The 12,456-nt window shown below is 37.1% G+C and overlaps 1 protein-coding gene across 4 annotated transcripts in view; it reads left to right on the top strand.

The window, feature by feature from the left end:
• Positions 1 to 12,456, top strand: part of LOC127438667 (E3 ubiquitin-protein ligase RNF123-like) — a 228,276-nt gene that overhangs the window by 18,183 nt on the left and 197,637 nt on the right. For all 4 annotated transcript variants that reach the window (XR_007896785.1, XM_051694399.1, XM_051694400.1 and 1 more), the window contains 7 exons: positions 659 to 732; positions 1,014 to 1,131; positions 4,701 to 4,800; positions 4,895 to 4,956; positions 5,939 to 6,010; positions 6,715 to 6,835; positions 9,585 to 9,686. Coding sequence is in view for 3 of the 4 variants with exons in the window: in XM_051694399.1 (XP_051550359.1) it covers positions 659 to 732; positions 1,014 to 1,131; positions 4,701 to 4,800; positions 4,895 to 4,956; positions 5,939 to 6,010; positions 6,715 to 6,835; positions 9,585 to 9,686 (649 nt within the window). In the remaining variant the exon portion in view is untranslated. The remainder of the gene's footprint in view (positions 1 to 658; positions 733 to 1,013; positions 1,132 to 4,700; positions 4,801 to 4,894; positions 4,957 to 5,938; positions 6,011 to 6,714; positions 6,836 to 9,584; positions 9,687 to 12,456) is intronic.

Below are 12,456 nucleotides of genomic sequence, written 5' to 3' on the forward strand. Positions count from 1 at the left end.
ATATGTTGGTGTATCACTAGTCCTGACAACATGAGCTCCTGAAATAATAACATATAATGAGTTTTCGGATGTATTAGCTATGTTGTGAATTCCTCATGTTTAAACAGTTTCGGATGTTGCATTATGGGTTTTTTAAGGTAGCCGGCATATTCACAATGCAGTTTACGAGTTTTGACTAGGGTGTAACTTCAAGTTTCAGTTCACATGTTCATTGGCTTCATTTTCTGTGCAGATGTGAGTTGTAATATTATGTTTATGTTGTGGATATAGCGATGGATCTCATATATAGATGCATTTGAGTGACATAATTAACCCTTTGTAAAGTTAATTGTATAGTTGTTCAACTCTTTCAATCCCCAACATATATAACTGGATTATTTGAATAAATTCTTGCTAGATTTTTCTTTCTTTAAAAATAAACAAATAAATATGTATTTGCATTGTTAATATCTTGCAGTATTTTGTTTCTCGTCACATTTTCGTCAACAGTAAGTTTTAATTCAGACCATTTGATTATCATCATGATGCATATTTTTCTTCTGGTTTGCATTATTGTTGAAAAAAAATCCAAAAACCCTTTGGCTTGAAACTAAGACATTTTGACATGTTGTTTTGTGATTTGTGAGTCTGAAAAATGTTTTCTTTCTGTGTCTACTAGATTCATTACCTCCGTTTGACCACAGCAATCCTCCGTCATGAGAAGTCCAGGAAGTTCCTGCTGAGCAACGTTCTATATCCTCTTTATTTGTGACGTTAAAAATGTAGCAGTGTTTCATGATATGACAGACTGATAAATAGACATGTTCCATTGAGGTTTGTCTTAATTAAAAAAGTGTGCGTGTGCTATCTCTTTAATATTTTATATTTTGTTATCTAATGCAAATTCATACATATTTAAGTAGTAAATGTCCAAATACTGTTTGGGGCCACTTTAGATAGATAGATAGAATAGTTCATATATGAATTCAGTGGATTTGTTTACTTCAGAGTTTTTCAGTCCTTAACAGTGTCACGTTTGATGTGCTGCGGTCTGTGGTCTTCTTCTACATCAAGACCCCTCTGAGGGTGAAGGAAGCGGGGCTAGAGGAGCTCATCCCAACCACATGGTGGCCAACACGCTTTGACAAAGAGGTCAGTGATGTCTGGAAACTAAATCTAAAATCTCACATAGGCCATTTTAGTGCAGTATTTAAAACACTTGCTGCTGAAGAAAGTAAATTTACTTAAAATTAACTTAGTTTTGAAATGGCTCTAGAGTTCAACTCATGGTTAAGATGGAAAAATATATTTTTTTTTTCAACCATCAGAATTTTCAGAATAGTGTAAAAACAGAAAAGAAATGTATAGAATGTATTTTATCACTTAACTCCTGTACTGAACACTATTATTAGATAATTAAAGACTTTACACTCTTGTTGTATGGATCAAATTAAAATAGCATGCTTTTTAGTGTGTCTGATGGAGTTGACACAAATCACAGTAAGTTGTAAGTTTTGAAGTGAATAAATGTCAATTTTCTTAAAAAAGTGTTTTTATAAATACCTGTTCCCTTACATGGTTCATTAGCTGAGATCTTTGTCTACAAATATATCTATTTCAAATGAATTCAGTATTAAAAAATAAAAACTCAGATTTAAAACATGTTTTGGCGCTTATCTCATTAATCAGTGAAATGAGAAAAAGAAATGTGGTGACACTTTCTAGAAAGCCATATCTACATTATGATGAATTATTTGGGCTGTTTTTAAGTATTATAATGTATTCGGTGACACTTTACAATAAGGCTCTATTTGTTAAGATCAGCAAGTGGATTACTGCACAGGCAACATGCAGCTGAACAGACAACAAACCACACTCAATAGCACAAGATGAGGACACGTTCTTGCGTTCAAACATGGATGGATGGAGCGCATTCCGAATTCAGGGAACTCGAGATGTGTTTTAAGTGTTCAAATAAGTTTCACTTGACAGAGTGACCTTAAAAAGCCACCTCGCATGTGCACATTGATGTGTCCTTAAAAAGCCCTTATAAATCTCGGAAAGATTGACAAATTCAATTGAAAAATGGATTGCTGTGGACTGTAGGCCAATGATAGGTTTATGTTCAATGATGTGAAAATAAACCGTATGTTGTGTTCTAAAGCCACTATTTGTATTGTCTTATCAATGCTTTACTCGTCTGCCACAATAATGTAATGCATTTTAACTCTCTGAATAATTGTATTTAAGACATACTATGTTTCTAATTCTCATCTCAAAAGATTTATAATCAATAAATGATAACTTTAACTGTGCTGGAAAAGGCTGGAGATCCTGGCACCGGCTGCAGTTGAGGGAAGGAGTTTTGATCTTCACAGATCTGTGAAGAGTGTGTTCGTAGATTAGTGTGTGCGTTGTGGATGTCTGGAGCAGATTCGTAGGAATCCTCCGTAGAAGCGTAGTGAGGTGCAGAGAACAATGGCCAGCAGATTGGAGGGTAACCACACTCCCGACACATGGGCAGGGCATAAGACCTGACAGATACATGAGACAGGACCAATTAGGCAGAGAGAGTGAGGTAAGTTACTTTACATCAAACAACAATCTAGCAAGGATACTGAGAACTCAAAGGGTTTAAGTAGGGAGTGAATTAGAGGAGAACCAGGTGTTGCTAGCACACTAATTAGTGGCATGATCAGCGTTCCCCTGGGAACAATCAGTGTTCCCATGGAAACACTGATCATGCATGCCGGCTTCACCTGCAAGACATGAGGGAGAGAAAATAACAAAACACACAGAATAAACCGACAAACTCACCAGAGCCGTGACAGTGTTATCATATATTCATAATGCCTTACAATAGACCTAATAATCAGTTGATTCTGCTTGTGAATAACTTTATAATACTTGCCTAAAGCGCATACTGTATTAACAAACATTATTATGTTATAATGCATTATAATCTTTAAAATCATTACTATGAATAGTTAAGTATTATTAAAGTAATAAACCATTTGACTGTGACTGCATGTTAGAGTGCTTTTTTTCCCAACATTGTAAAATCTCTGTAATGCACAGACTCGAGTGGCTTGTAGCTTTTATAAAACTGTGCCAACAGCAATATGGTAAGACACAAATGATCAATAAATAAGAATGATGCGTAGCGAATAAATTGAATAAACCATGCCTCCAAGTAATACAGTGGTGGCCAACAATATTGGCACCCTTGGTAAATATGAGCAAAGAAGGCTGTAGAAAAAAAAAAAAATCTGCATTGTTTATCCTTTTGATCTTTCATTAAAAAAAAATTCACACAAATCTAACCTTTAATTGAAGTAAAACAATATTTTTCTCCAAAACACATTGGCCACAATTATTGGCATGCCTAGAAACTCTTATGAGTAAAAAAATTATTTCCCATATTTGACATCTTTTTGTGCATCTGGGTGACTAGCAACGTGAAATTGTTCTGCCATGACTTCCTGTTTCACAGGGATATAAATATGAGGTAACACACAGGCCAAATTCCCTTAATCATCAATCACAGTGTGTTAAAGAATATAGTTCTGATGTGTGGCAAAAGGTTGAGCTTCACAAAATGGGAAGTGGCTATTAGAAAATATCCAAAGCATTGAAAATGCCCATTTCCACCATCAGCGCAATAATTAAGTTCCAATCAACTGGAGATCTTAAGAATCGGCCTGCAAAAGGACGTGTGTTTATATTGACTCCACGCACAATGAGGAGGATGGTTCAAGTGGCCAAAGAATCTCCAAAGATAACAGCTGGAGAATTGCAGAAATTAGTTGGGTCTTGGGGTCAGAAAGTAAAAAAAAAAAAAAAAGAAAAATCATACATCACCTACATCACCACAAGTTGTTTGGGAGGGTTTCAAGAAAAAAAGCCTCTGCTCTCATCCAACAACAAACTCAAGTGTCTTGTGTCAGTTTGCCAGACACTACTGGAACTTCAAATGCGACCGGGTTCTATGGTCAGATGAAACAAAAAAAGAGCTTTTTGGCAGCAAACACCAGAGAAGTTTGGAAGTTTGGTGTACACAGAGATGAAGTACCCAATGCCCACAGTTAAATGTGTTGCTGCATCTTGAATGTTGTGGGGCTGTTTTTCTGCCAGAGGTCCTGGAAATCTTGTTTGGATACATGGCATCATGGACTCTATCAAATACCAACAGATAAAAAATCAACACCTGAATGCCTCTGCCAGAAAGCTTACAAGGTTGGATCTTGCAGCAGGACAATGATCCAAAACAAACAGCAAAATCAACACAAAAATGGTTCACTGTCCACAAAATCAAGGTTCTACCATGGCCATCACAGTCCCTTGACCTGAACCCCATAGACAATTTGTGAAAACCTCTGAATTTGAAGGATCTGGAGAGATTCTGTATGGACGAATGGTCTCAGATCCCTTGCCTAGTGTTCTTCAACCTCATTAGGCATTATAAGAAAACACTAAGAGCTGTTATCTTGGCAAAGGGAGGTTGCAAAAAGTATTGAATAAAAGAGTGCCAATAATTATGGCCAAAATGTTTTTTTTATTTTTTATTATTATGTATTATAAATAGCTTTTATATAAGGGCTTCACAGAAAGTGTTACCAAAAAGTTTCTTGTCAAACACTTGAGCTCTTTTTGAACTGACCCCTTGTGTAAGCGATAAAGTAACAAAAACTTCTTGGCTTTCCCACCCGATGTATTTCCAGGGCAAAGATGAGAGAGACACTCGCGAGGAGACGGCAGATGAGAGGCTGAGACGCCGAGCATATGAGCGTGGCTGTCACAGGCTCAAAAAGAGGATTGAGGGTATATCACACACTCTCACTCTCACTCTCACACACACAACATTAAATCTGCAACCCTGTCTAGATTTGTGACACTCTAATTTGTGTGTGTGTAGTTGTGGAGGAGTTACAGGTTCAGATCCTCAGGCTGATGCTAAACAACAAAGACAAAGGGACGGTATGTTGATCTGTGTTATTTTATTTTTTTTCTCACAGCTGAACTTTTCACCTCTAATGTGTTTCATCTCCCTATTCTTGAAGACAGCTGTTTTCTTTTAAATTGATGTATTCTGTATTTCCTCAATCTTAGAGGAATAAGTCACCAAAAAATGGAAACTCTGTCATCATTTACTTAACATCATTTCGGTCCAAACCAGTTTGATTTAATTTTTTCTGTGGCACACAAAAGGAGAAATGTTGAAGTATGTATTGGCCACTCTTTTCCATAAAATGACAGTGAATGGTGACCTGGGCTGTCAAGTTTCGAAATGACAAAAAAGCACTATAAAAAGGGTCAAAAAGTAGTCAGTATGACTTGTGCACTTTATTCCAAGTCATCTGAAGACATTTGATAACTTTGTGTGAGGAACAGACCAAAATGTACACTATTATTTGCTGAAAATCTTGATATCTTCTGTCCACTTCCACATCCATTCAAACACCGCTTATTTAGAAACAGCATGTCGATTTTGATGTCAGTGCGGTCATGTGACCGATCACAACGCAGCAAGTTTGAATAGGCAGAAGTGCAAATGAGATGTCAGAGCTATAGTGGACGCAGTACATTTTCAGTGAATAACAACCTACATTTCAGTCTGTTCTTCACACAATGTTTTGGAAGACTAAGAATATACTGCATGTGTCATGTGGCCTATTTTTATGAAACACATGATGCTTTTTTTATTTTATTTTAGAGCTTGATTGCTTGGGTCACCATTCACTTTTGTTGCACAGTAAAGAGCACTCTTGACATTCTTCAACATTTCTCCTGGAAGAAAGAAAGTCATATGGCTTTGGAATGCAATGAGTGTGAGTAAATGATGACAGAATTTTCATTTTTGCTTGAACTAATCCTTTAATACACTATAAAGAGACACTAAATGTGCTTCTTCATAGCTGTTTGTGTGGCATCTGTTTTATCTGAGTGATTCCATCCATAGGGAGAGGCATCCCGATACATTTTCCTGAACAAATTCCGCAAGTTCCTTCAAGAGAATGCCAGCAACCGAGGGGTAAGACAAAGACCCTGCCAAACAGCTCACTGAAAATCAATGTTTTCATGTGTTCACAAAAATGCTTAAGGTGGTATTCTTCAGGCGTCTTTATTTAATTTAATTTTTATTATTATTTTGTTTTATCTTTATTTTTAATTGTATTATTTTCATATAAATATTATTTTAATTTTAAATATTAATTTTTTTATTTTATTAATTTTTTTTTTAAATTAAGGCATAAGAGGTCAAGAGATTTTAGGAGAAAATGTGATTGGTTGAGAAATCTGATGTGCTTCAATCTGTTATTTTGGCATTAACTTTGCTATATTTAAGCAATATCACACGAGCAAGACTGCTTTCATACTAGTATCATCATGGCTGTGACTGAACTGTTATTCAGTACAACAGCACGGTTGTGTGTGATATTGTTTTTAAGAAGTTAACTTAGAGTAATTGACATTTTAGACACAATATGGCCAGTTATGCTGTCTGTTTTTGCTCCACCAAAAAAATAGTTCCAAACAAACTTTAACCAAACTGATCTGTAACTATCCGTTGTATGAAAACATAAAAATATACTACAAATGAATGAATATGGGCATTTTTGATAACATGGCTACTGTACATATTTCAGTAATCAGTGAGGGTTTTTGAATGGTATGATGAAGGTATGTTTGCCACACACATGATGTAAAAGTAATAATGTTTGTTGGTGTGTTCAGAACCCCACAGTGTTGTGTCCTCCTGAATACATGGTGTGTTTCTTACACCGGCTCATCGCGGCCATCAGGAGCTACTGGGATGAAGGCAAGAGGAAAATTCCAGGATCGATCAGCAGTGAAGGTTCACAGCACAGATATACACTGATGATAAAATGGGTGAAAAAAATCCCATAGACTTAAACTTAGGGAGGGACCCAAGCCGAATCTAGAGATCAGGCTTGGGAATAGACTCTAAAGGCCCCTGCACACTTCCTACGAAATTGAATAATGAATGGGTGTGACGGCATTTTGAACAAAATGTGGCCAAAAACATGGTGTTTTTGAGTTTGTTTTGGTGGCTTGTAAAAGTTCTCCCGGGTGCACTTACCGGCTGCTAAACACCTGCTTACTTGGTCCACACCATCGGTAGGTTTGACCTGGTGCTCCACCTACATTGAGGCCGACAACTAATTCCTGTTCAGTCAGTTAAGATCAGTCAACATGAAAACACCGGCATGCAGAGTTATTATTAGAGATCTGTTGCAAATGTACCTACATCTGTACGATCGTTCACGTAGAGACATTTTCCAAGAAAATGTCATGCAGTTTCTTTTATTAATTTGTCTACAAAACTGATCAGATCTACTCAAATACTCTTAAGAGCCCATGCACACTGTTGTTTGATATGTCGCTTCACTCATGTGCCGTCTGCAGCCGAAAGCCATTCACACATCTGCCCAATGTAAGATATGCCATCATTCTTTTGTCTGTATTCCACCCATTAACACTCTTTTATACACCCGTCTTTGCAGTAGTATCAGGCTGTGTTGACATTAATCTGGATATATTTGAAAACGGCCTTTTTGTTTTTGAAATGCTCTGCATCCACACTGCCGTTTTCAAGCATTTTCCAAAAGTTGCTCGTCCACACCGAAACGTATGAAGACGCTTAAATCCCCTTACTGCACATGCGAAAAATCACCATTGCATGTAGGGTCTGAAACGCAATTGTCCTCGTGGTCTGTCGCCGGATGCGAATTTCGAGAAAACTTGCCGTCGCCTTTGAAGGAATGCAATTTGAATGCAAAGTAACATTTATCTTTAACAACGTTATCAAATTGAATATCAGGCACAACACGGGCCGCCATCTTGATTGTTTTGGTAGAATGGATCACATGACTGCATCACATGACAACAAATATGTCATCTTTTTCAGATATATCAGTTTTTCCAGTGCACACTACAACGTGAAGACGCCATTTTCAAATTTATTTGCTTGGGAGAGCGTTTTTCAAAAAGCTCAGTTTTCGATGACAAAAACGCCATCTCAGTGTGGACAGAAGGCCAAAACTTAGAGAATAAGGTTTTGTTTTCAAACTAAACCTTATTAGTGTGGACGTGGCCTCAGTATCATCATAAATTACAATAACAGAGTGTTATCGGTGCAAAAGGTAAACATTACAAAGTACACATTTACTGATGTAAATCATCATCGATTAATCAAAACAGCTTCTTTTACTGATCTCGTGTAAATTCAACTCCTAGAATGAGGCATGAAGTCATTGACATTTACGTTTATTCATTTGGCAGATGCTTTTATCCAAAGCGACTTACAAAAGAGGAACACATAAGTGAATCATTTTAAGGAGACAGTGGTACGAAAAGTGCCATATTACAAAGTTTCACTAGCATCAGAATAGTAGTATTCAAAACAGATTAAAGTGCAACAAGAATTTTTTTTTAGTGACTGGTTAAGTGCTCATGGAAAAGAAGTGTATTTAGCCATTTTTTGAAGACAGAAAGTGAGTCAGCATCACGGACGGAGTTGGGAAGGTCATTCCACCAATGTGGTATGATGAAGCCAAAAGTCCGGGAAAGTGTTTCGGTGCCTCTTTGTGTTGGTACAACAAGGTGATGTTCCTTTGCCTACCAATGGCTTCTAGTGGGCGTGTAGCTCTGCAGAAATGATTTTAGGTATGGTGGAGCAGACCCAGTGACTGTTCTGTATGCCAGCATCAGAGCCTTGAATTTGATCTGTGCATCAACCGGCAGCCAGTGAAGAGAGACAAGGAGTGGTGTAACATGTGCTCTCTTTGGTTCATTAAAGACCAGACGTGCTGCTGCATTCTGGATCATTTGCAGGGGTCTAACTGCACATGCAGGGAGGCCTGCAATGAGAGCATTACAGTAGTCCAGTCTAGTTATGACAAGTGACTGAACAAGAAGTTGATAACACACATTAATGTCAAAATAGTTGATGTTTACTTGTAGTCTTGAGCATCCTCATATTGATAACACACATTAATGTCAAAATAGTTGATGTTTTACATGTAGTCTTGAGCATCTCCCTATTTAAATGTTCCTTTAAAAAGCCTCCCCCAGCAGTGTGGCAGTGTCAGAATGTTCGCAAACAGTATCAAACTTCTTTGCCATGAAGAAGCACTTTGCCTTGAGTGTGCTGGGGCCTTTAGCAATGCTAAAAAGCTAAATTGTATAAATTATTCATAAATCTATTTATATGTACAGTAAGTTGTTGCATACAGGTCAGTATGTTAATTACGCATAAATGTTTTTCCGAACTGTTCATTTTGCTTGTGTTTCTTAAATGAGGCCCATTGGGTTTTTTTTTTATTAATTAAATTGTAAGTTTTATATTTTATATGCACTTATCCTAAACCCTTACAAAATTAGGCCCTCTCAAAGAATTGCAAAACAAGTGTGTTTCAGGTCATTTTTGTGGTTTTAACTGATTTGTCTTGATTATACTCGGTTGAATATAGAGTAAGCACAACATTAATAAGCAGTAATAAAGTTGTCAAAGAGCTTGCAAGAATGAGTTCAGGGTCTCTTCAGACCTTGTACAGTATACTTTGTATTTGTGTTTTTTTCAGATGCCTATGTGCCCCCTCAACTCTTTTACAACGGGAAGGTTGACTACTTTGACCTTCAACGGTTGGGAGGGCTTCTCTCGCATTTGAAGAAAACACTCAAAGGTTAGTAAAAAGTGCAACTGAACTCTTTCTTTCACTGTGTGAAATTGCACTAAAGACCACCAGAGGGAGCAGAAGTTCAATTTGTTTTGAGCGTTTCACTGTTACTGATGGCAGAGAAAATGCAATGCACTGAGTTCAGTCCTCTAAAGACATTGAATTCAACTTTCTTCTATTATTCAACAAATTATTTGCCTAGTGCTTTTTTCGAAGGTTATTTTGAATAGCTTGTATGTCCAGACATAAAATGAGATTTTGCTATTGATCTTCGCAAAGCTGCAGACAGAATGGTTTAAATCGATCAACCTCATAAATTAGTTTTAAATTAAGACGAAATGAATTGTACACAACTTGCATGGTGCTTTTTTGGTTTCTAATTATGTTTCTGACTGATGTATTAACCTCAAAAACAAGAGACAGCCATTATGTTGATTTGTGGCATCATTTAAATTTCTGAAATGATGGGATAAAATGGATGCTGGCGTCATTCAGTAAGACTCAGATGCTGATAGGTATTGATTTCCCTCAAGGCAGAGTCACATGCCGCAAATATATTGTCAAACAGCAGGGAGGATGCAGAGAGAGAATGAGGATGAATGAAGGAAGAGGTGGAGAGTTGTGTCTTTTATGTGATGATGTGTTGTTTGTGGTTAGCACTGGGTGATTTCATGTTGTCTAATGCGTTTTGGAGGAATCAGGCCAAACATTTTGGCTGGATTCCCGAGAATGCACTGAGGCTCTTCTCTGGGGCTGAATCTCAATTTGCATTTACATTCTACTGTGTATGAAAATGACTTATTGCAGTGTTGAGGAATCTACTTAGAAACTGTACAAGCTTCTGCAAGCTTCTCAAATTAAATTAGCTGCAGTCTAACTATCCTTTTTAAAAATGTAGTGAGCAAGAGTAAAGCTAAATTAAATAAATATTTCCAATCAGGGAGTTAAAAAACAAAACAAAACTGACAAACAATATATGCGCAATTCGGAGGTTATATTTTTGCTCTAAAATTACATTTTTATTCCACAGATGGTTAGGTTTAGGGGGTTTGGGTTAATAAAATATGCATTCCTGTTGACTCTATTACGTCTATATCTATATCTATATCTATAACTCACTATCGGCACTACTCTGTGGACATTTCACCTGGAAACTGGAACTAAAACTGCCCATATGTTAAACAACACTTCCAGCTTCGGCCACTGGGGGCAGTGATTCAAATTTTGGAAAGCACAGACTGATTTCAGTTGAAGAACTTTCGACCTACTGTTGCCGAATTCAAGGTGAATAAACTTTAGTACAAATGAATTGCATATATGCACAAAATACAACTAATAAACCTTGAAAAATTACTTTTATATAATCGAGTCGAAAACATGGGGATTCATTAATTTAAAATTAATTGAATTAATTTAAAGAACTGGCACACAAGAGACATTCGTTCATGCATCGATTGGACTACATTGTTCGCGCTGTATGTTTATTTGTGCACAACCCCTTTGAAAAAAAGGGCAATTTAAAAATGTAAAAGAATTTTACTGCAAATAGGCCACTGTCCAGGGATCTTAGACATATCAGTTTTAATCTGCTATGATTTGGGATGCACTCATCCTAATCTAGCATGCTATACAGGACGGATTGTACGCAAATTGGAAATCAACCAGGGATTTATTCTTTGATATTAAAATGAGAGCTGTCTTCAGTTGTTTTTGTGTATGTGTGATGTGTGTTTCCATTGGTGGAGAGAGGTGAAGCACATCATGACTCATGTCAGGAATCACAACTGGACTGTAGCGAGGTTTGAATTTCATTAACTCTCATTCACTCTCTCCCCGTCTTCTATCCTGAAACACTCATCTCCCTCTGGTGTTCCTGTTCTCTGTCCTTGTTTGATTAAACGCTGATGATAACATTGTTCCTGTTCCTGCATCATCTCCCTGCTGAGTCTGCTCAAAACATCTCCTTCAGCAGACGTGCTTCTGCTGCCTGATTGCACTCATTCTGATGCTTTTGTTTCCGCAAATCTCGACTTTGAAACGGTTGAGTGAAGAATGGCAAACATTTGTTGCATTCTTATTTTGTCTACATAACTGTTTGGAGTCGTTAACATCAGTAGCTGGGTTTCCATCCACATGTTTTTTGAAAATTTTGGGATGGACACACTAAGATGCTAAATTTTTGTCCAAAATGTGCATAAAAAGGTGGAATTTTTTATTTTATTTTTTATCTGGTTGGAAGACATGCACACAAACTACCATGGAAATGCATTTACCAAATAAATTCACATGACTTTGCATCAACACATCATGTTACTGAATAATTCACTCATAATTGGACTAATAAGTTGACCAATAGCAGAGCCAAAGCTTAGGCTTAAGCCTGATGTGCTGTATTCAATGGGAAAGCCCTTGCAAAAATCGGGAGTTCATTTTAAATTTGCCGTCAAATTTCTGCAAATTCGCCACTGATCATTTTCAAATGCAAATGACCTTTGCTGCAAACTTGTGGCAAATTGTCCATTGTCACCAAAGGTTTGCTGCAGGTTCACCACTACCGGTGGAGAGCTGCAATCTTCTGGCAAACATTTGGTGAATCACAAGCTCATTTGCACGCGAAAATAACGAGTGGTAAGTTTGCAGCTAGTTTTTCAGAACTCTAGATGTTTTGTAAGGGAAGCCAAACTTAAAGCCAAACTAAAGCACCATAAGCGAACAAAGCCTGGGTTTATACTACGCACAGTGACATTTTAAAATAAGTTCTTAGAGGGTGACATCA

The sequence above is a fragment of the Myxocyprinus asiaticus genome, chromosome 50 (assembly GCF_019703515.2).
Source record: "Myxocyprinus asiaticus isolate MX2 ecotype Aquarium Trade chromosome 50, UBuf_Myxa_2, whole genome shotgun sequence".
NCBI lineage: Eukaryota > Metazoa > Chordata > Actinopteri > Cypriniformes > Catostomidae > Myxocyprinus > Myxocyprinus asiaticus.